Consider the following 25,103-nt stretch of genomic DNA (forward strand, 5'->3'; position numbering starts at 1 on the left):
GTGAATAACTGAACAGTTACTCTTAGAGCCATCTACTGGTGAAATGCCTCAGAACTCTACCTTCCTGGGTGGAAGGAGTAATGAGAAGAAAAGTACAAGAGAAACACTCTCACTTCACATGTGGTTTGGTCAACACAAAACCTAAGGAATCATTCATCTGAATGGGAGAGGCCAACAAAGAAAGGAAACGTGGCATTTCTTGCTGGCAACGTCAAGCTGATGAGACTTTGGAGGCGCTAAATGGTGGCAGTGGGAACACATGGATAAGAAGATAATGAAACTTTTCTGGTTTTGAGAGCCAGTCCATAAGCACATCTTTTCAGGGTTTAATGACTACGGATTACCCCCGGAAAAGAAACAAAAAAATAATAGACTTGCTTGAGGAGTTCATTTGTTTTTGAAGTGTCACATTAAAATGAGTCAGCAAAAGGAAGCATTTGAAACATGATGTGAAACGTGCTAAGTAAAGAGCACAGCCCAGCAGCATGGTCCTTGTGCTTTCCGCAAAATGACTGAGTCTCTTGAGATTGGAGGAGCCCCCACCCGCCCCGCTACCTGGTAGTTGCTGTCCATGCCAGCATCGAGGAGGACCTGGACCACGGCTTTGTGGCCATTCCTTGCTGCCAAGTGCAGAGGGGTGTGCTTCTTAGTGTTGCAGCTCAAGAGGTTGGGGTGTGCATTAAGAAGCATTTTCACCACCTCCAGTCGCCCGTACAGTGCTGCCAGGTCCAAAGGGGTCTCAAATTTGTTGTTGCGCATGGTGGGGTCCGTCAGCTCCTCTAAGAGCACCTTCACCACCTCTGTGTGGCCATACTGTGCTGCACAATGCAGGGCCGTCTCGTTGTCATTGTTCTAAAGGGTTAACAAGCAGATCACATCAGAAAGGTGACTGGCAGACGGGCACCTGACCAGGACAACCACACGTAAAACCACTGAAATTTAAATGAGAAAAATAGCAGCGATACTTGGGGGCTAATAAAAGTTGGAATCCAGGCATATTCCCCCACAAACAAGACTGACTGGTCTAACCAGCGACACCTTCCCCCAGTGACGGTGAGAAGGGAGAAGTCATCTCTTAAACACTGGCAATCCCCTGTGTGCCATGAAGGAAGGGTCTCCAGGTTGTAAGGAGAGTGAACAAGAAAATGTGGCAGGCATTTGGTAGAAGCCCTGGCAAGATGAATACCAATATCATCACTGCTATTATTTCAGTTTAAACTTCAAATGGTTTTACAATTTGTATGTATTCAACCCTTTGGTTCTGATTCTGGATTTGTCAACCATCCACTGCCTTACACATAAGCTTTTTAATAAAAGTTTTTCATCTGCATAGCTTCTTGCATGCAAATCAATCAGCCAACAGCGAAAGTAACAGAGCAGACTAAAAATTGCCGAAGGTATCAGCCAAAAGCCATTTTCAGGGAAAGGGGGCACCCGGGCTTAGTCACAGAGAAATAGGGGACCCTGACGCTGCACTGTGCTTACTCCAGGAGCCTGCACCAAGCAACGCATGCAATATCTACTTCATTAAAATGGCAGCCAGCACAGGAAGATGTTTCTTATGTAAGAAACAGGCAAACGCTGGCATGTTTTGTGTGAGAGGTGCAAAATATTCAGATGTAATATTGCTATCAATTCAAGCTCACAACCCACAGTCCTCTAATGGCAATTTTGTTTCACACTAAAGACAGAATTTGGGATAAAATGGGAGAATTGTGTGCTTTATCAACCATCAGAAGCAAAATATTAGTCATTCCAATTATGCTCTTTTACTACTGACAATGTCTAATTAGAGCAGAAATAAAGTAAGTCCCATGACCTCTCCTTTTTGAGAAGCACTGATGAAAATAATTCTCCCACAAGATTTTGAGATTCCTAAATTTATCCAGGAGGCTTCTGCTACTTTTGGGAAAGAAAGCTTAAGAGGGGCTTTGTCAGTCAAGTCAATATTGTGCACCTTTCAGTGGTCAAAAGGTCGAAATTAAATGTTTCTGCAATTGCTTTAATTCTATTCATAACACTAAAAGTAATGGATTAGGAGTTACCCAAATATGCAATTCCATCTGCTTTTGATCTGGCATTTGACTGCATCATTTTTTCCAACTATACCAAGTATACCAGAAAGATCCACAGCTGCTGGGAGCAAGCCCCCAAAAGGTGAGGACGATGGCAAAGAAAAATTTTTACATGAAATAAGGACAGAAAAAGTAGTAGCAGGACACATGCAAAGATAAATGCACACAAATAAACAGAGGATGCAGAGGAAGCTGCACTGAGCTCAAACACAACTCAAGGAGAGCAGCTGCCGGGAAAGTGCTGACAGCCTTCGCTGGCCAAAGGATACAGCCAGCCTGCCAGCCACAGCCTCCTATAATGTGACTGGGCCCTAAGGGGCAATTTCCATGTAACATAAAAGTCTGGAGGAAGGGGAAATGCTGGGCAGAAAGCAAGTCTTTGAGGTCCTCCCTGTGCCAAACAAAACTTTTAGGATACCCATCTGGAAGGCCTATTTCCTATTAAGCTATGGCATGAGTTTCCTAAGCAAACTTAGAGCTGTCCCTTCAGTTTCTCTCTTTTTTAACCCAACATTTCTCTGGTTGATTATCACTTTCTCTTGATGAACCAACACCATTAACAAAAACTCATAGGATCTTTCTATGGAGTAATTCTGGGGCAGAGTATTAACCCAAAAAAGTTTAAAAGGATTCTCCAGGTTGTACATCTCAAGATGAATGTGATAGAAAGAGCCATGAAAGTCAGCTTATTCATATTAAAACTCCAATCCAGAAAAACTATTTACTCTGAAGCAAATACTACTGTCTCTTTTAGATCCAAGTTGTCTCCCAAGAAACAGAATAAATCGTCCTTGGTTTTATAAAAAGTATGCCATTAGGGCTAAAGAACTGTAAAAGTCTAAACCATCCAGCAAAGAAAAAAAAAATCTTCTCTATTTCTTCTTTGCCAGAATGAAAGTAGCTCTCACAAAGCTGCCCTGCTAAAGGCAAGGTCATAATCACTACTGGCAAACTTCCTGCCTCATGTTAAAAATACATCTCTGCAGAAAGTTACACTCATAGTCACAGTACAGGGAGCATCTTACTTAGGTTTCAGTCATGCCAGACACGGTCTGGTAACTATAATACCCAAGTTTCTTATATCTATGGTGATCACATCCATCACTGACACAAGCCATCACAATAAGCTCTTATTACTGTAGGCTTTTTGAGCCTGACAACCATCAGGGCAAGAACTATCAGTGACTCTCAAACTGGCTTCATTTTGGAATTACATGGGAGCTTAAAAATAACCTGTAGGAAGTCCAACCTCACACTTGCCAAAGTAGCACCTCAGAGGGTAAGGCCCAGGAAACTCTTATTAAGTGCTGGTTAATACACTGACAAGAAAAGGAAGGATTCTAAGGAGCAGCACAGATTCCTGATCATCTGGAATGTTTCCCCGTCACACCTTCCAAATCTCACTACAGGTGTTCACAATACCTCCAGGGTTCCCAGAATCCTATTACTACGAATCTGGACTGAGAAAAGTGAGTGAGAGGAAATAGCCCAAATTTTCCCCAATGCTTTTGCACAAATTCTCCATTCCTACCCATCTTAAGACCCACTTCTGGCTGGGTGTGGTGGCTCATGCCTGTAATCCCAGCACTTTGGGAGACCGAGGCGGGTGGATCACGAGGTCAGGAGATAGAGACCATCCTGGCAAACATGGTGAAACCCTGCCTCTACTAAAAATACAAAAAATTAGCCAGGTGTGGTGGCAGGCGCCTGTAGTTGGCCCAGCTACTCGGGAGGCTGAGGCAAGAGAATGGCATGACCCCGGGAGGTGGGGCTTGCAGCGAGCTGAGATTGCACCACTGCACTTCGGCCTGGGCGACAGAGCAAGACTCTGTCTCAAAAAAAGAGAAGTATAGGCCCTAGAAAAACATACCATAATGGGAAGAAAGGAAAAACTAAGTCTGAGATTGAGAGGACACAGGAGAAGCATGAAAGCAAGTCCATCATGTGGAAGAAGAGTTAGATTTATTCTGTACTGTTCTGGAAAGCAGAACTCTGATCCAAAAAAATGGAAGGTTTAGGAAGATAGATGCCAATCAAACTTAACAAACCAAAACTCAACAGAATCCAAAAACAGGCTGCCAAGTAGTAATGAGTTCTGTTTGTTATTAGGGAAAACAAGCAAATAATTAGAATAAGGGGTAGAGGGACACCTTTCAAATGATAAAAAGATGCCTGCTCTATGCGGAAAGTTGGCCTAAATTGGTGGTTTTAAAATCAGTTTTATTTTGGAATTACATGGCAACAACAACAACAAAAATGTTACTAGTAGGTCCAACCCCAGATTTGCAGGCACCGACTTCAGCAATCAATCATAATCATCACAAATGAGACAAACCAATGTCATGTGCCTTGTTGACGCAAGGCACTAAAAAGGACATAATACCACTTCTGTGATGCTCCTGCCAAAAATGTACACCCAGAATCTAATCATGAGGAAATATTAAACAAAGCTAAACTGAAAGACAGCATACAAAACAACTGCCCTGTGCTCTTAAAAACCATCCAAGTCATGAAAGGCTAAGAAAGGCCAAGGAACTGTTCCATACTATTAATATGTATGCTCCTGGACTGGATTCTCGATCATAAAAAAAATTGCTCTAAAGGGCATCTTTGAGACAACTGGTAAAATTTGAACATAGATTCTATATTAGATAATGGTATTGTATCAATATGCAATTTTACAAATGTAATAAATGTATTGTGGCTTTATAAGTGAATGTCCTTGTTCTTAGGAGATTTAGGTCAAACAACTAACTAATACCAAAATGGAAGTGTTTAGGATTAAAGGGTCATAATGTCCATGACTTAATATCAAATATTTCATCAGTGACAACAATTAATGCACACACACACACACACACACACACACACACACACACACAAAGAGAGAGAGAAAAAAAGGAAAGGTAGCAAAATGTTAACACTGGAGTATCAAGAAGAGTGTACTATAGTTCAGGGCATTATTCTTACAACTTCAAGTTAGAAGTTTTTTTTCTTTTTAAATGAAAAGTTTTTTAGAAGCTTGCCAGGTGATTCTAATGCAACCGGAAAGGTGGATTACATTTGGAGGCAACTGGTCTAGATAAAATTCCAAGTCCTTTTCCGTTCTAAGACTGTGAAATAATTTTAAATGTACAAAAAAAAAGATGTGCCCTAATATTAATTTGATTGTTGCTCATTTTATGATACTCAGACTAAGGAAGAATTGTTAAGAGGGGGAAAATAGCAATTTCCATTTGGCTAGTTTAAACCGACTTGTTGAAAAAGGCCCCAAATGTCGAAGAAGAACATGAAAGCTCCTAAAAACTACTCGTGCTCCCAAAACAAGCCATCTGAGACTTCTTAATTTGTACAGATGCCTGACAGAACTTAGCACTCAAAAGTACTTTAAGAAAACAATTCCTAGACATAAGACAGATCCATAAAAATCCACTGAATCAGAATAAAACCTAAGGAGATCAGTTTTTGGTTTTTTTTTTTTTTTTTTTAGATGGAGTCTTCTCTGTCATCCAGGCTGGAGTGCACTGGCGTAACCTTGGCTCACTGCAACTTCTGCCCGGGTTCAAGTCATTCTCCTGCCTCAGTCTCCTGAGTACCTGGGATTACAGGCATGTGCCACCACGCCTGGCTAATTTTTATAATTTTAGTAGTCACGGGGTTTCACCATGTTGGCTAGGCTGGTCTCGAACTCCTGACCTCAAGTAATCCACCGGCCTCAGCCTCCCAAAGTGCTGGGGTTACAGGGGTGAGTCACCATGCCCGGTCAAGGGAGGTGAGATTTGAATCAGCTCAAGAAGGTTTGCATTCTCAGCACAACCCAAACAACTTACCTCTCTGTCTCTCTCTTCTTCTTCTTCTATTATTATTATTTTTGAGACAGGGTCTCACTCTGTTGTCCAGGAGACAGTGATCACTGCTCACTGCAGCAGACAGGGTCTCACTCTGTTGCCCAGGAGACAGCGATCACTGCTCACTGCAGCCTCGACCTCCTGGGCTCAAATGATCCTCCCACCTCAGCCTCCCGAGAATTTGGGATACAGGCATGTACCACTATGCCTGGCTAATTTTTTATTTTTTTCTAGAGATGGGATCTCATTACGTTGTCCAGGTTGGTCCCAAATTCCTGGGCTCAAGCAGTCTTCAGCCTCGGCCTCCCAAATTCTGGGATGACAAGTGTGAGCCACTACACTGGCCACCTTTACATTTTTTTTTTTTTTTTTTTTGAGTCTCACTCTGTTGCCCAGGCTGGAGTGTAGTGGCATGATCTTGGTTCACTGCAACCTCTGCCTCCTGGGTTCAAGCGATTCTCTTGCCTCAGCCTCTCAAGTAGCTGGGATTATAGGCACACGCCACCACATGCAGTTAATTTTTGTATTTTTAGTGGAGATGGGGTTTCGCCATGTTGGCCAGGCTGGTCTTGAACCCCTGACCTCAGGTGATCTGCCAGCCTCAGCCTCCCAAAGTGCTGGGATGACAGCTGTAATCTCAGCATCCGGCCTCAGCTTTACTCTTAATGTGGTTTGCAACAATTGGCCTTTCAGGGTAGAGGCTAAGGGAATTATTTCCAAAGAAAGAAGTATGTTCTTACTACATTTAAACTAATTTTATTTTATATGTGCAAAATTAAAGGATAGGAAAATGTACTTTTTTTTTTTTTTTTTTTGAGACGGAGTCTCGCTCTGTCACCCAGGCTGGAGTGCAGTGGCTGGATCTCAGCTCACTGCAAGCTCCGCCTCCCGGGTTCACGCCATTCTCCTGCTTCAGCCTCCCGAGTAGCTGGGACTACAGGCGCCCGCCACCTCGCCCGGCTAGTTTTTTGTATTTTTAGTAGAGACGGGGTTTCACCATGTTAGCCAGGATGGTCTCGATCTCCTGACCTCGTGATCCGCCCGTCTCAGCCTCCCAAAGTGTTGGGATTACAGGCTTGAGCCACCGCACCTGGCCTAGGAAAATGTACTTTCAAGAACCAAAGTCTTACCCTTTATCAAAGCTTTATAAGCTCACTACACTAACCACTGTTGGGAAAACAATCACTTCAACTTTCCTCCCCATAAAAGAAAACTCTGAATAGACTAACTGAATAATGTTTCATTAAGCGTCATCTACTAGTAACAAAAACAGATTCCAAAAATGCCTTTGCAGAAATACATTATATACACTTTAAAAAATTAGCATCTCAAATATTACTAGTTACCAGATATTTTTACTTTATATATGTTGTCTTTAACTCCAAAACAATACAGCAAGGTAGATGGCAGTGCCGCATTTTACAAAAGAGGAAACTGAGGTTCAGAGAAATTAAGTAACTTGCTCAAGTCAACAAAACTAGTAAGTCGCATCCCAGAACTTAAATTCTGGTCTGACATGAAAGCTTATGACTTATGAGTTTTCCACTCTACTGCTCTACTTCCAAAACAAAAAACAAAAAAACTAAGATAAGAGTATCTTCCTATTCTGAAGACTAGAAAACAGAATACAGAGAGCAGGCCAATCACTGCACTTCAGTCTGGGCAACAGAGGGAGACTCTTTCTAAAATGAAAGAAAGAAAGAAAGGAAAGGAAAAGGAAAGGGAAGGGAAGGGGAAGGAGGTAAGAAAGAGTAAGCCAACACAAAGCTGATGTGCTCCACTACCTAAGGTCAAATTGCTTCTCTACCATTAAGACCCAACAGCTGAACAAAATCTCCCACAGGGCCTTCCCAGGTCCAGCCCATAGGGGGCTTCCTTTGCTAAATCACTATTTCTCAAAAGCATGAAATATCTGCCTTGTGTTTGGAAACATACAGAAGTACCTTATGTTTCGCTTCCCCAAGGCAGCTGTTTCCAGAGCAAGGAAAAGGTAGCTAATGTGGATAATGCCGTGTCTCGAGCACACTCCAGACTGTTGCCAAAAAACAAACTTCATCGGAATAAAATCTTTGACCAAAACCAGTGGGTGAGAGCACCAAGGAAAGAGGCTAACACCATCACCCAATGAACAAGCTCTGCTGCTCAGATGTGGTAAAGGCTGAGGGGCAGACAGGGCTGGCCTGTACATCACCAGGCCCATCAAACTACGCTTTGTCCCAGCCTCATGGGGAGGGAGACTAAGGCAGGTGCCCACCTTGGTCCTGCAACATCGTTTCCTATTTCAGAACCATTCCTGGGTCAAGAGTGATCAAGCAGAGAGAAGCTAATGGCTGGAGATACTGGGTGTGGTTTTAAAGCATCAGGCAGAGATGCACAAACTCCAGGAAATCAGAGAGAGGCATGTAAACGCTTTTAAAGGAATAAAATGGATCACGCTTGTCCTTTCCTCCACATCTCCACCATTAGCTATTGAAACCTGAAAATCAGATTCCATTTCAAAAGACAAATAGAAAGTAGGCTAAAAATAATTTTTTAATTCCAAGAAGTACAACTGAATCATTTTTTCTATGCTTATTTAAAAAGTAAGATAATTTGACATCTCTTAACTACATTTAAAAAATTTTAAGAATCAAAATTGTAAATTAAGTATGTAATATGGTCCCTTTTATTTCCCCATTCCTGCCATTTCAAATATTCCAGAAAAAACCACCCACCGTTTCCCAAATTAGTATGGGTTTTAAAAATAAAGTCAAAACCCAATGCAGCTGCATTTTCCCATTCCCAGACAAGCCAAAAGCAGATGGGCTGAAGCAGACAACAGTCAGCGTGATGAGGAGGAGCCTGAGTGGACAAGAGTAGAAGCGGAGAGGACCAAAGAGGAGGTACAGCTTGGAGAAATGATGCAGAGAATTCCTGGCAGCAAAGTACACACCTTGGCATTGATATAAGGGTCAAAGGGGCCGTACTTTTTGAGTTCTTTGATCTCAAGAGCATTCTACAAAAAGGAGAGGAAAAGAAAAAGTGATGACAAAATGGATGAAATATATCAAAGCAATACACAGCCCTGAGGGAACCCAACCCTAGAACTTGAATCTGCCCTCTGGATGCCTCAAAGGGAAGTTAATAAGAAAGACAACCTCCAGGGCACCTTACTCTTACCCCGCTTTAATCTAAGCATCCTACTGGAACCACATTAATGGTTTTAAAATGAAACCATATAGTACCTGTAACCGCTAGCTAGATCCATTAAAGTCTTCAAGCCACTGCAGACATCTTGCCCAGCTCCTGCCCACCCACCTGCCTACCAGATACTCAAAGCACTGGGCTGGGGTCCCACCTATCAACTGATACTCCAGGCAGGAAGCAGCTGTGAGCAGGTTAAGCTAGCACACTCAAGTAGCTCAAAAATCCAAGCAGCTGTGTTTCAAGGCAAAAGTGAGCAAACAGGATTAGAAATGGTTGCTGAACATTTCTTAAATGAGAAGGACTTTAATGGGTGACCAGTCTTTCCAACGTTGAAGAATATTAGTTACAAGCAAACTTCATTATGCATTTCCTCCAGGGAAGAGACATGACCACTTTAGCTAGGAGGAGTAAAATTGCACTTAGATTCTAAAGAGGTAATTCTAAACAGATACTTTTCATTCCCAAATGTTATAAACAAACATCCTCATTGATGATTTCAAATGTCTGTTGTTCACCTACCCAAAAAATACAGCCCAAAAGGGGAAAGGAAGGCTGATTAACAGTTATATACACACCATCTCCAAATCAAAGAGATTTGGGAGCACTATATTAATTTTCTCATGTCTCAGAATGAAGCTGCCCTTCTCAGAATCAAAGTCATGCTCTTAACAGCTAACTACGAACTGCATGAGTCTCCTGACAGATGGACTCGCCAGGATAATTTCCCATTTTTTGAGGGAAAACCTTGATCTAATCCTACAGGTAATTTAACAATCCCCTCTCGGCAACATCATTAGAAAAACAGTCCCTAAGCTTACTGAGAAACATCAACATCTCCCTCCTTCAAGGAACTGAGAAGAGTATCTACTTCAGTTCAGAGCAGAGAGAGGAAAGGGGAGAATGGCTTATCATGTAAGGAACGCCCGTCTCCTCTCAAACTGGCACACAACCTCCAACTCAAATAACAGCGAGTTGTGTTTGTAAGAGGCTTGTTTAAAACTTGCATAATCCAAGTACAATTTTTTCCAAAGATATAAATGTAAAGAAGAGGAAGTATATTCTCAGAGTAACTAAATCCATGGCCATTATAAGGTTATTTTTGCTCAAATCCTGCCTTTTTCATTTTCTAAGAATCATCTCTGCTTTTTCAAAGCATGCTCATTCGGAGGACATCATGGAAATGATCTTCATTCCACTGAATCACCTCTGCCCTCCACTCACATGTTTTTCATTTGTGAGTTCACTTTTTGGCACTAGCATGAGTACTTCTACTGCTGCAAGTTCTGATGCATGTAAAACAACAGCATGGTTTACACAGTACTGACAAACACTGGGAAAGTTACACTGCCATGTCAAAGGCATAAACACAATTTATTTTTGAGACAGGGTCTCACTCTGTCACCCAGGCTGCAGTGCAGTAACATAATCATGGCTCACTGCACCCTCAAACTCCTGGGCTTAAGTGATCCCCCGCTCCCGTCTCAGCCTCCTGAGTAGCTGGGACTACAGGTGTGTGCCACCACATCTAGCTTTTTTTTTTCTTTTTTTAAAATTTTTTATAGAGATGGGGTCGGGGAGATGGGGGTGCTTCACTGTGTTGCTTAGGCTGGTCTCAAACTCCTGGCCTCCTGGCCTCAAGCAATTCTCCTGCCTCAGCCTTCCAAAGTGCTGGGATTACAGGCATGAGCCATCACAACTGGCCTACAGTTAATTAAGCTCACCAGCTTGAAACTGACTCCATGTAATTTTGTAGGATTCGCATTATTTCAAATTTTGCACATAAAGTGAGTACGCTTGGCCCTTTATATCCACAGGTTTCCATCCATGGTTGGTAAATCTGCACATGTGGAACCCACAGACAGAGAGAGCTAATGTTACTTTGCCATTTTACATAAAAGACTTGAGCATCCTTGGATTTTGCTATCTATGGGGAGGTCCTGGAAACGAAGGGCTGACTGTGTATACATTTTTTATTCTAGTACTCTTGCAAATATGCATGACTCAAATGCATATAAAATACATCCTCATAGTATAAGATCTACTAAGAAGAGTACAACTGGGAAGAGGGGAGTCACATTTAGGGTATGGAAGAGGTAGTTCCATGCTAAGGAACTGATTATCAAAAAAACAAATGAAGAGCTGGTTCTCTGAGATTTGAATTATGGGGCTAAGATGGTGACAGGGTTGCCACATCTGGCTATAGCTGAATGGAGGGAGGAAAGCCTCCCTTCCTTCCGACCTGTTCATTGACTCTGGTGTGTGAAGGCCCTTGATGGATGAGCAACCGCACTATCTGGGCATCTCCTTTCCAAGCTGCCAAATGCAGAGGGTAGCAGCCTTTCGAGTCAGCCACGTTGGTCAGTGCATCGTTCCTCAGAAGAACCTCGACCACATCCCTAGAAGGTAAAAATCAATCATGAGTTGGTAGAACTCAGGAGTCTTTCCAGCTAACAGCTCTTTACACGTGTATGGCACAAAGCCTTTTCACAGATATATCTCATTTGGCTCCTGTGTCTCTACCTGAGCTCACCGCCCAGGCTTTTCCTTTTATTCCATGAGCTACTTGTACAGCTGATGATACGCAGCTGAACCACCTTGAGCCATGCTATACTGACTCATCACCTCTCTGTTTAGGCTTTCTTGGTAATCTATTTTCTACTACTTTGAAAATGTTTGGGCTGGGTATGGTGGCTCAAGCCTGTAATCCCAGCACTTTGGGAGGCCGAGGCGGGTGGATTCGAGACCAGCCTGGCCAAGATGGTGAAACCCCATCTCTACTAAAATACAAAAATTAGCCGGGCACAGTGGTAGGCGCCTGTATTCCCATCTACTCATGAAGCTTTGGCGGGAGAATCACTTGAACCTGGGAGGCGGAGGTTGCAGTGAGCCGAGATAGTGCCATTGCACTCTAGCCTGGGTAACAGAGCGAGATTCTATCTCAAAAGAAAGAAAATGTTTGGACTCTTTGTCCAAACCTGTTTCCTTGTTTATGATGTTTAAACATCATTCAGGTGTTGAATTTACATAAAAGTAATCATACAAGACAAATATAATTAATCACCACATTATTCAGAGCATTTAGTGATGTAGGCGCTGAAAGCAGAGAGGTCAAGCAGAATAAAAGTTATTGCAGTCTGGGCGGAGTGGCTCACGCCTGTAATCCCAGCGCTTTAGGAAGCCGAGGTGGGTGGATCACCTGAGGTCAGGAATTCAAGACCAGCCTGGCCAACATGGCAAAACCCCATTTCCACCAAAAATACAAAAATTAGCCGGGCGTGGTGGTGGATGCCTGTAATCCCAGCTACGCGGGAGGCTGAGGTAGGGAGAATTGCTTGAACCCGGGAGGCAGAGGTTGCAGTGAGCTGAGATTGCGCCATTGCACTCCAGCTTGGGCGACAGAGCGAGACTCTCTCTCAAAATCAATCAATCAATCAATCAATCAATCAATAAAAAGTTACTGCAAAAGCAAGCCAGACACATATGTTATCATTTGATATCCCCAGAAAGAGGAACTTGCTTTTTTCCTGGTGACAGCACTAATTAAACAGATACCAGTATATAATTATCCCTATGAATGTGAGGTCAAAGAAAATCCCCACTGTAAATAGAAACAGCATCTGGAAATGAACTTGGCTAACAAACTATAGTCATTTAAGTTCAAGATTCACTTTAATTCAGATTACCCCACTATATTTGGGAAGAGTGTTCTCTATAGATTTCTTTTTAGCTATATCTAAGATGGCTACAGAAAAGGCTTAACGATTATATTCAGTATACTTTAGAAATGTTTAATGTTGAAGGAAACAACCATTGCCTCTTTCTGGTATGTTGGAGTCAATTAGGGTGGGTCAAATATTGGACAAGTGACACAAAATACTCTAAGGGGGTGAGGGCTCTGGAGCTCCTTGCTCAGCAAAATCTAAAATGATTCCAATAATCCCTCCTCATAAAAACTACACTGGTGGCCGGGCACTGTGACTCATGCCTGTAATCCCAGCACTTTGGGAGGCCGAGGCGGGCAGATCACCTGAGATCAGGAGTTTGAGACCAGCCTGACCAACATGGTGAAACCCCGTCTCTACAAAAAATACAAAAATTAGCCAGGTGTGGTGGCAGGTGCCTGCAATCCCAGCTACTTAGAAGTCTGGGGCAGAAGAATTGCTTGAACCCACAAGGTGGAGGTTGCAGTGAGCTGAGATTGTGCCACTGCACTCCAGCCTGGGCAATAAGAATGAAACTCCATCTCAAAAAAAAAAACAAAAACAAAAACAAAAAAACTACACTGCTGCTACTTATTGCCTATAGTACTTCTTTTCCTTTAACACCTTCTATTTTGTTACACTCTGGTTTACATTCTTTGACATCCTGGCAAAACCACTCACTGTGCTCCCTGACAGTGCCTGCCCCTTTGCTGAGCAATCTGAAAGGCAGTGCCCAGTCACTTAAGCCCATGCCTTCTCTCTCAAATTCTCCCCAAAGCATGCCTTCTCCACGGAATGTTTCACACAAATCCCACCCAGTTCCTAATGACTTCTCTATACTCAGGAGAATTACATAGGCCATTTAATGTATTTTTTCCCCTTAAAAAGGGTTCTTATGTACAGGGCTAATTTTATGAGGAAAGAATGGCAGGCAAGAAGAGAGAGTAAATAAATAACTATTGAAACCGAAGACAGCTTTCTCATGACCACTCAATCTATTTTCAGTTTATTGAGCAGTTAGTTACCTAATAGATTACCGCCCCTTTATGTTCTGGCTGCCCCAAATTTGATCATCATACCTAGAACATTACGTAGCACTGGAACATTCCAGAGGGGAAAAGAACAAGCAGAAGAAAAGGTAAAACTTAACTCTTGGCTAAAGATTTTTTGGTGGGTGGGGTGGGGAAGGATGTTTAAATAACACATGAAAGAAAGACACAGAAATCCTGAATGAACTGAACTTAGGTTTGTTTTTCTCTGTTTTTCAGTGCCACCGCTTAGCAAACCTTTGTTTTGTTTTCATTTTTTAGAGATAGGGTCGTTCTGTCACCCAGGCTGGAATGCAATGGCACAATCATAGCTCTCTGCAGTCTCAAACTCCAGGGCTTAAGTAATCCTCCTGCCTTAGCCTCCTGAGTAGCTAGGACTTCAGGCATGCTACCACGCCTGGTTAATTTCTAAAAAAAATTTTGTGTGTGGAGATGGAGGCTTGCTTTGTTGCCCAGGCTTCTCTCAAACTCAGTTTCATGTGATCCTCCCACCTCGGCCTCCCAAAGTGCTGGGATTACAGGCATGAGCCACTAAGCCCACCCAGCAAACTTTTCTAGAAAATGAAAAGGCAACATGAAGGCCTGGGTTCTGTAGGGTGAGGGCAGGGATGCAGTACATTGATACTTACTTATGGCCATTCAAAGCAGCATGGTGCAGGGGTGTGTAGCCAGTGCTGTCAACACAGTTCACATTTGGCCCTCTCCACATGCTATCAGGGAAAAAAAAGAGAGAGAGAGAGAGACATAGATTTCACAGACTGGAGTCACAAACCAAAGTTAGAGATAGCTAGCTAATTAGTAAAGATTTCTGTGCGGTGTTCAACCAGACCAGTTATTTCCAAATGACTCCTGATAATGTACAGCAGCTATACACTGCAGAGATGCATAGCACTGAGGGTACACTTCAATGGTTTGCTAAACAGAGTCAAGTGTCAAGACAACAGTGTCATCGCTTAAGAGTTTTTTCTTCTAGCACTCCCATGATTGCAAAAACAGCTCATTGAAAGGTCATCAAAGACAGAACAGGTATTGAGCAACCACTCCTGTGCTGGTGACTGAAGGTTTGAGAGAGACCTCAACACAGATCAGATAATCAAGATGAGTCGCCGAGCAAGGACCAAGATCAAAAAAGCACCAGGAGATGTGTCTTAAGATGAAAGAGACAATTTTGTCTTTCTTCTGTAAATATGTGTTATTAGTAATTAAAAAAAATAACAGAATCTATAATCACAGTGTCTTATCTGACTTAAAAACACCATAGGAGGGAAGTTGAAATGTTACCTTACTTAATCCTCAAAGCCTTAGTTCTTATTTCTGTTTCTGCATTGGCCTTACTGCATTGACCAGAGTTTCTAAAATAATATCAAATAATCCTAAAAGCCTTAGTTCTTATTTCTGTTTCTGCAAACCTTACTGCATTGGCTAGAGCTTCTAAAAGAATATCAAGTAGCAGAGGGCAAACTTGTTTTGTTCCTGCTTCTAATAAAAATGCCTCCAATGGTTTGAGGTAGATACTCTGTAACTTGTAAAAGAAGTATCCTATTTTTTTTCCAAAAAGTGTTATTAGAGATAGTCGGTTAAATGTATTTTCTGCATATATGGAGATAATAGTTTTTCACATTTAACAACCTAATATGTTGTTATCAATAGGTTTCTTAATATTAAGCCATTCTTGGAGTAAACTTAATTGGCCATTTCCATTATAATTCTACTTGAGAGCATCTATTTGAGAGTAGATTACTTAGAATCTATATTCATAATTGAGGCTGGTTTAAAGTTCTTGCTTTTTGTGCTATTGTCACTGGATGATATCAGTGTTAGGTTTAGGTCACAGGTCAGCTGGGCAGCTGTCTACTCATTTCCATATTGAAGAATCAATGACAGGCCAGGTGCGGTGGCTCATGCCTATAATCCCAGCACTTTGGGAAGCTGAGGTTGGTGGATCAGTTGAGGCCAGGAATTTGACACCAGGCTGCCCAATGTGGTGAAACCCTGTCTCTACTAAAAATACAAAAACTAGCTGGGCATGGTGGCATGCTCCTGTAATTCCAGCTACTCAGGAGGCTGAGGCAGGAGAATTGCTTGAATCCGGGTGTTGGAGGTTGCAGTGAGCCAAGATCACACCACTGCACTCCAGCCTGAGAGACAGACAGAAACTCTGTCTCAAAAAAAAAAAAAAAAAAAAAAAAAAGACAATGACAGAGCACTAAAATTACAAAGAATTACCAGTAAAACCATCTGAGCCCAGAGCCTGTATGCTCAGTGTTGGAAGCAATATTATTTATAAAATTTTGGCCGGGTACAGTGGCTCACACCTGTAATCCCAGCACTTTGGGAGGCCAAGGCGGGTGGATCACCTGAAGTCAGGAGTTTGAGACCAGCCTGACCAACACAGTGAAACCCATCTCTACTAAAAATACAAAAATTAGCCGGGCATGGTAGTGCACACCTGTAGTCCTAGCTACTCAGGAGGCTGAAGCAGGAGAATTGCTTGAACCCGGAATGCGGAGGTTATAGTGAGCCAAGATTGTGCCGCTGCACTCCAGCCTAGGTGACAAAGTGAGATTCGACCTCAAAATAAATAAATAATAAAGTAAAATTTTAGCAATAGGCATCAATAGACAAATTATGGTAACTACAGTACAGAGGAGAATATCATATGCCAGTTATATGGCTATGTAATAAGAAAAAAGATCATAATGTTAAGGAGAAAAAAGAAACAAAATTATAAATATTATAGTCATAGCTCAGAAAGAATGAAATTTATCAGGATAGTAGATTAAGTGCACAAGTTTACTCTACCTCCTGCCTAAAGTTCTCTGAAGTGACAGAAAAGATATCCCACCCTACACAGATAGCTATAGACAGATTCACACCAAGAAAATTGTAAAAAGATACCATCAAGTAACTGGCAATGTTGAGGAATTGCTAAAAGGCAGAAAGTAGACAAGGTCAGATCTACAGAGACACAATCTAGAAGAATGCAAATTAAAACATTCATTGACAAAAATGAACATAATGACATCATCAAGTGTTTCTAAAGATTAGGAAAATAAGCAATCTTAAACACCACTGGTATAAGTTTAAACTGGTAAATTCCTTTGGGAAGATAATTTGGCACCATTGATCAAAACCAAAAATAGGATTCACTTTGAGGCAGCAATTCCACTTACAGGCAACTACCCAACAGAGATACTTATACATGTGCACAAAGACACATGCTGGTACAGGATTGCTTCATTGTAAGAGTTAAAAACTAAAAACTTAATGTCTATCCATAGGCAAGCAGTAAAATATTAGGTATACTCATAAAATAAAATACTACATAACCATCAACAACAACAGTAATAACAAAGGAAAGAAAACAAATTGAACCTTTAAGTCCTGACATGGAAAGATTTCCCAAGACATACTGTGTCACAAGAAAGTGACAGAAGAAGTCATTGTATAATACACACCGCTGTAAATGGATGGTGACTGGAAGAGCACTCACCAAATGCTGACTGTGCTCACCTCTGGGGAAGGAAATCTGTGTGTTAGGGAGCATTGCAGATGATGGAGACAGACTTTCCTACTGCGCTCTGTATTCTACCACAGTTTAAAACACTTACAGTGAGAATCTATTCACATAGTGCTTTTAGAATAATAATAATATTGTAAAAGAAACGGGGGAATCGTCTGTGCACAAGGAAAAGAAGAAAAAAAAGTCAAAATGTTAATAAAACACAGCTGTATATGGGTGACAAGCCACTTTAATGAGCATGTAGATATTAGGTTTACAATCTTAAGATACATCCTAAGTAGGAAAAGTGGGCTTCTGTACAGCAAAGGAAACCACCAGCAGAGTAAAAAGACCACCTATGGAATAGGAGGAAATATTTGCAAACCATACATCTGCTAAGAGGGTTAATATCCAAAACATATAAAGAACTCAAAACAACTCAATAGCAAGAAAGCAAATAACCTGATTGAAACATTGGGCAAAAGATCTGAAAAGACATTTCTCAAAAGAAGACATACAAATGGCCAATAGGTATATGAAAACATGCTCAAATCACTAGTCATTACAGATATGCAAATTAAACCAAAATGATAGATCACCTCATGCCTATTAGAATGGCTATTACGGAAAAGACAAAAGCTAAGTGTCAGCAAGGATGTAGAGAAAAGAGCACCCTTGCACACTGTTGATAAAAACAAAAATTAGTACAGCCATTTATAGAAAACAGTACGAAGTTCCTCAGAAAATTAAAACTAAAACTACCATATGAACCAGCAATTGTACTACTGGGTATATCCAAAGGGAGTAAAATCAGTACATGGAAGAAATATCCGCACTTCCATGCTCATTGCAGCATTACTCACAGTAGCTGAGATATGGAACCAACCTACCTGTCCATCAATGGACAAATGAATAAGAAGATGTGGTATATATAAATAATGGCATATTTTCCTTAGGAAAGGAAGGAATATCCTGTCATTTGTAATAACATTCATCAACCTAGAGGACATTATGGTAATAAAATAAGCAGGCACAAAAAGACAAATACTGTATAATTTCACTTACATATGGAATCTAAAAATGTTGAACTCACAGAAGCAGAGAGTAGAACGGTGGTTACTAGGAGCTGGAGGGGGTGATGTTGGGGAGATGTTGGTCAAAGGAACAAAATTTCAGTCAGGAGGGATAAATTCAGGAGATCTACTGCACAATAAGGCAATTATGCTTAACAACAATGTATTACAATCTTAAAAATTGCAGCCGGGTGTGGTGGCTCATGCCTGTAATCCCAGCACTTTGGGAGGCCAAGGCAGGCGGATCACCTGCGGTCAGGAGTTCGAGACCAGCTTGGCCAACATGGTGAAACCCCGTCTCTACTAAAAATACAAAATTAGGTGGGTGTGGTAGCGCATGCCTGTAATCCCAGCTACTCGGGAGGCTGAGGCAGAAGAATTGGTTGAACCCAGGAGGCAGAGGTTGCAGTGAGCTGAGATCATGCCATTGTGCTCCAACCTGGGTGACAGAGCGAGACCCCATCTCAGAAAAAAAAAAAAAAAAAAAAGGCACTAAGAGAGTTGGTGTTTTTCGTTTGTTCGTTTTGTTTTGTTTTGTTTTTGAGACAGAGTCTCGCTCTGTCGCCCAGGCTGGAGCGCAATGGTGGAATCTCGGCTCACTGCAACCTCCGCCTCCCGGGTTCAAGTGATTCTCCTGCCTCAGCCTCCTGAGTAGCTGGGACTATAGGCGTGTGCCACCATGCCTGGCTAATTTTTTTTATATTTTTAGTAGAGATGGGGTTTCACCATGTTAGCCAGGATGGTCTTGATCTCCTGACCTAGTGATTCGCCTGCCTTGGCCTCCCAAAGTGCTGGGATTATAGGCATGAGCCACTGCGCCTGGCCGAGAGTTGGTTTTTAAGTGTTCTCACCATAAAAATGATATGTGAGGTAATACATAGGTTAATTAGCTCAATTTAGCCACTCTATAATGTATAGCTATTTTAAAACATCATAATGTATACAACAAATATATAAAGCTTTTGTCAATTAAAAATAAATTTTTACAAAGCAAGTTACATGTATTTTGATATCTAGGCTATTTGTTCATTGCCAACTAAGGATGGTAAAGACAAGGTGAGGAGCCTGAGGGATATCATGATACCCCATCCTCCACTAAGCCTGAACTTCTACAGCACTTTCTAAACAAGGAGCTAAATGCAATTAAATCTCTTAACACATTTGTACAATGATCTCATTTTCCAAACCAAAAAGTATATGATTATGCCTGACAATGGATCAGGGCGACGGCAGGTGACATGGATCTGGAAAATCTGTGAGGTGCAGTTGTCACACTTATTTTCAAATTGCCACACAAGAGGAAATATCATCATTACAGTATAGGTGACACTAAGAAGCTAAAAACAAATTATTTGCCCCAAATCACATGCCAAATCAGTGAGCTCTCTTTGATGGAGCTCATGGCATTTGGCCAAACAAGGACTGTCTGATCTAACTGGAACGACAATGTGAAGCGAATATGTAGTGGACATAATTCAGCAGCAAGATGACTAGAATAACTAAGAGGAGCTGAGAAACAGGAAACACTAAGGCTGGTTAAAGTGGCTGAGAGTGTGGGGCCTATCAGCAACTAATTTAGTTCTATTAGAACTCAACTATCTCAGCCCTCTCAGTCCATGTCCCCAAGGAACCCTGAAACTAAGATTTAAACTGCCTTTGATTTTAACAAAAAGGCAGGATCAAGCAAGCCTCTCATCATTTTCTAACTTTTGCCTCCATGACTGGTTTAAAGGTGATTAAGTTTGGACATCCTACGACAGCACTAAAACTTCCTCAAAACAATCAGAAAAGGAAAAAAGTAGTGATTTCACTGCAAAAAGCTGCAACCTTTCCAACCAAAGAGGTCTTTTTTCCTTCTTTTTCTCTACCTTCTCCTTCAAAAGCCCATCTAGAAGTTTTGGGGACTGGGGAACATATTAAACAAAATCTAAACGAAAATGGAGAACTATAATCTCCTTGTTTGGAATTTCAGCTTCAGACAGGATGGTAGTAACATCCCCCTCCACCCAAGTTTCTTCCTTTTTGGCAGCTCAAGAAAAGAGTTATTTACAATCTAGGTCTTCCTCCCTATCACGGCTGTCCTATTAGGTTTTCTAAAACTGTAAGCACCAGAGGGCTGCTCACCGACAAACAAAAGCAGCATATAATGCACCAGGAACCAGGGAAAACAACTTTAACCACAGCCTAGGAAATTCCTAAGCAAAGTTTAACCTGTAGAGATTGTGCAGAAATGCAATAGCTGCTCTTGACTTGCAGGACAAACGCTCAGACTGATCTTAATGGGTCCTGGAGCAGTCACAGCAAGCCTGCGTGATGAAGCTATGGAACCTAGGTTAGGAGCGTGGGCTCTGCGGTTAGCCGACCTGACTTCAAAACTCGCCTCCGCCACTTGTCACGTTTTTTGATCTTGGACAATTCACTTGATTCTCCACAGCACTGTCTCTGCATTTCTAAAGTCTACTGTGATGGGCTCCCCAGGACTTAAATCATTCATGGAAACTTCTAGAAGCTGGAGCAAGTATAATAGTATTGAGAGGCCTAGCATGTCAAAAAAAAGCTTACCTGCTTTCACATGATGCTGAAGCACAGCAAGCCTTGCCCTATGCGCCTTGGCGGCACCTACATTTTGGGATGGCATCTAAAGCACTGTGGAGGGCATGGAAGAATATGACTGGTGAGGCCCTGTGGCTTTTGAATCCCCCCTCAAAGGCCTCTCTCCATTCCTTTAAAAACTGATTGTATGTGTAGACATGCTGGGCGCTGTACTGGATTTGGAGGTTTTGATGAATAGAAACAGCCCACTCTATTTGGTGAAGGTGCCAAATGAGGTCCTGTTTGTGGAGCTACTCACACATGTATTCAACAGACATGTGAAGTGCGCCTTCTAGGGGCTGGAGATGCAGATGGAAAAAGACAAAGTCTCTGCCCTCATGGAGCCTGATTTCTAGGAGGAGGGAGAGAGTGAGTGAATAAGCAAACAAATAAATCCTATGATGCCTATGTGGTGATAAGGGCCAAAAGTGAGCAAAGGAAGCAGAGGCAGCAAAGAAAGGGGATAAAAAGGAAATGAGTGATATTTGAGATAAGGTCATCAGGAAAGACCTCTCTAAGAAGGTGACCTCTGAGAAGAGATCTGAAGAAAGAAAAGAGCCGTGAGGGTGTCTGAGGTAGACAGGCAGAGTAACATCAAACACAGGAGCCCTGGGAAGAAGCGTGCCTGACATGTGGCTGGAGAGGGGAGTAGCAGGGTGCTCTGCCCACAGAGATGCCAGAGGACGTTACAAAGGACACCAAGGAGAGTTCAGTTCCACAGGCATCCGCTGAGCACTTATTAGTGCTCACTGCCCAGGGTAAAAAACCGAGGAGGATGTAAAGTTCACACTTGAAGGAAAGGGGAGCACTTTCAAACCAAGGGGAGGCGCAGGCTCTAAAGTCTAAACTGAGGTGATCAGAAACTAAGTCTCTTAACAGAGAATCAGGGTTCCTCCTACCTGATTTCAAAAATCCATCAATACTCAGAGCTAAATTTACTTACCACTCTTCAGACCCAGCAAAACTCAAGCGAAAACTTGAGGTAAAATTGCTTAAAGACTCTGTGAAATCAAATAAGAATCGCAAAAACAAGATAAATGGGATATTTATTCTGTCGAGTACAGAAAGTGGCCCAACTCAAATGTCCCCTGATCCTCAAGACCTTTCCTGATTACACTGGCTGATATTAATTTCACCCTTCTCAGATCTTCCAGATCATCCACTGCACCTTCCACCACATTTATCCTATCTGATCCTGAGCCGCAGTGAATTCTTTATCCTGCTCATTCATATCATATATTGTAAGTCCTTTAGGGAAATCCCTCATGTTTCCAAGAACAGAGCACTATGTAAGGAATTGGCCCAGGGCCACCAGGGTGCAACTTCTAACATTCAGTTTTCAGCAGCCTGCTCATTCCCTCTTGCCAGATCAGATTCTTGCCAACCCTGAACCAACACCACCCCAGTGTGACATGGTCTCTATGCAGTATAACAAACCTAGTACATCTATATCCATTGGCAAAAATCTCTTGATGGGACATACAAGAACACCACATCTGAGATGTCTGTACGTAAAACACAGAGACAGAAGAACCGTAAGTTAGAACCAAAGTGCCCAGGCCACTTTCATGTGTGTGAGGTCAGATTTCTGGACCAAATGATACCCTAAGTGGCTCTTAGCTGGCAGTAAACATGATTCATGTGGTGGCCCAGCTACTATATTACTTTACACAGACAAGTAATGGTATCTCAATGGGCCAGAAGACTATCCAATCCAGTTCAGTCCAATAAATGTTGATGCCACAGTGCTGGACAGTCCCTACCCTTGAGTTCAGTGAGGAAGTCAGACCAGTAAACAAATGACAATACTACACAGTGCGTGACATTCTGGGAAGGAAGTACACAAACTGGCTTAAGGGAAATGGGAACAGGGAGGTTTTACAGAAGAGGAGATACTTAAGTTGAGCCTTAAAGTTTAGGAGGAAGCAGCCAGGCAGAAACGAAGAGGCAATATCCAAATTCACTGTCCCCTGAGTAGTCTCAGCAAAGTGGGACACCTTTAAGTAACTATGAGTGGCTGGAGCATACAACTGGAAGGATGGTGAATGCAAGGTTGAACAGGCCAGCAGAGTCAAATCAGAAAGGGTCCTGTATGCCGCTGAAGAGATTCAAGCGAGGAATGATCAGATGGGTGTTTTAGAAAAATCCTTCTGTTGACAGCTGGGAGGCAGGTACTCAGATGGTCCATTTGTTATTCACTATACTGTTGTGATGGCCTGACATATTTCAGAATTTTTTTCATCATTATGCTGAGAGGGTGTGTAAATGATACACTAGGAGAAGTGTGTGACTATCCAGGGAGCCCAGATGAAGTTAGTAATTCTGGCATGAAGTGAACACCTAAATGACAGCAGTGCAAAGAGGACAGATAAAAAAGGATAGATTCAATACAAAAGACAGGACCTTGTCAAATGCAGGTTGGGGTGCAGTGGAGGCTGTTTGAATCAGGCTACTCGGTGAGTAGGGAGAATTCTGGAGGAAAACCAGGGTTGCTTTGTTTTGTGATTGTGGTGACGTGAGGTAGGGGAGAAGAGAAGGGAGCGGGAGGGAGTTTTATTTTGAATTTGTTGAGGCTGAAATGAATTTTGACTCCCATATGTAGATGTCTGGTCAGCAGGTCGATATGAGGGACAGGAACCCATAATCCTATGTTATATAAAACCCATCCTTGTTTGTACCATGGTTATACACCAAATAACTTAAAGTGACAATGTCTAAATGTTTACATGCATTTGCATGCATGTTACCCATACTTGGCTCTTACAGGCATACTATGAAGAAGGAAAACAGATACTGGTATTTCCATTTCACAGGTAAGAAAACTGAAGTTCAAATGACTTGCTGATTAGTTGGTTACATGAGAACAGAAATAAAATTCCACATCTGACTCTAGTGCATGTTCCCTCCAGTTTCTCCAGGCCCTTGACACTGAATGTTTACAGAAAACAACGTGCATCTCTGTGAGTCAAGGTCAATGACTCAAAGCATCAAGTCAGATAAAGGCCTTCTGGATCACAGACCCTATAAAGAGGGAGCAATAAACTCGAGGGGAAAGAGAGGTCCTAGGCAACTCTCCAAAAATTCTTCATTAAATCATAAGGTCTAAATAGGAGTTTGTCTCATCAGCCTTTTTCTGTCAAAAGCTTTCAATGTTTTCTTCTTTTGATTATCCTTGCAAAGGGAGATTTATCTCTGAACTTCAGGAAGGGCTGCCAGTTTTCCAACACAAGGAAACACTCTCTCAAATCAGTCTAATTTAGAAAAGATTCCATCTTACTCAAATGAATTTGACACATCCTTCCTAAAATGCTTTCTACATACTTAACAGTTGAGGGTAAAAGGAGAGATACAAGGAGTCTATGAAACCATCCCCACTGTCAGAGAAGCTTGTAATCTTCAAGGGAAGACAAAACACACAGACATGAAACAGTCAGACACAAAAGCCCCACAACAGTGTCAAAAGAGTTCAGTTAACTGGGCAAAACTGAGCATGTACTTTTATTTCTGCTCCCTCCTGAAACCCATTAAAACCAGAGTTAAATAAAAAGGGTGAAAGGAACAGAAGATAATTGAACATAAAATGTTGATCCTTTTTGAAAGATAAAAAGTAGGTAAGTTAGTAGAGCTGAGAAAGTGAATCTCTGCAGCCCGTGAAGGGGACGCCAATTCACACAGACAGCCTTGGGAAGGCTCAGGGATTAGAGGCACCAGGTGGCAGAGGAGGCCAGGGATGGGGAGGGGCTGAAAACCAGGACTTAATACAAATTCTGTATAAAGAGGTGTTATACCACAAGGTTTGCTGTCACATCCAGGACAGCCAGGGACTATCACTCCTCTACCTACACAGGAGAAGGCTGATTTATTCTGTAAGAACCAGCTCAGATCTAGATGCAGGAATATTAGGAACAGCAGAAGGTAGGGGAAGGAACTGTACTGCAATCAGAGGACCTGAATGAAAGTCTCTATCTTGAAGGATGAGATCCCAGCCTCCCTAACCCACTTGGCTTCCAGAATGCTGGCAGCTCCACTCCCATCCCCACACAGGAAAGTTGAGGGATTCTTTCCTGGAGAAAACAA

The 25,103-nt window shown here is 42.0% G+C and overlaps 1 protein-coding gene across 6 annotated transcripts in view; it reads right to left on the reverse strand.

Moving 5' to 3' along the window:
• The window catches only part of ANKS1A (ankyrin repeat and sterile alpha motif domain containing 1A), a 198,160-nt gene that overhangs the window by 104,492 nt on the left and 68,565 nt on the right, over positions 1 to 25,103 (reverse strand). For 5 of the 6 annotated variants that reach the window (XM_023212581.3, XM_023212578.2, XM_023212580.2 and 2 more), the window contains exons 2-4: positions 14,489 to 14,569; positions 11,349 to 11,505; positions 556 to 852 (exon numbers count right to left, since the gene is read on the reverse strand). In XM_023212581.3, the coding sequence (XP_023068349.1) occupies positions 556 to 852; positions 11,349 to 11,505; positions 14,489 to 14,569 (535 nt within the window). Of the gene's footprint in view, positions 1 to 555; positions 853 to 8,855; positions 10,094 to 11,348; positions 11,506 to 14,488; positions 14,570 to 25,103 lie in introns of those variants that run through there. The other variant, XM_023212582.3, reaches the window with a different exon arrangement.

The sequence above is a fragment of the Piliocolobus tephrosceles genome, chromosome 5 (assembly GCF_002776525.5).
Source record: "Piliocolobus tephrosceles isolate RC106 chromosome 5, ASM277652v3, whole genome shotgun sequence".
Lineage (NCBI taxonomy): Eukaryota > Metazoa > Chordata > Mammalia > Primates > Cercopithecidae > Piliocolobus > Piliocolobus tephrosceles.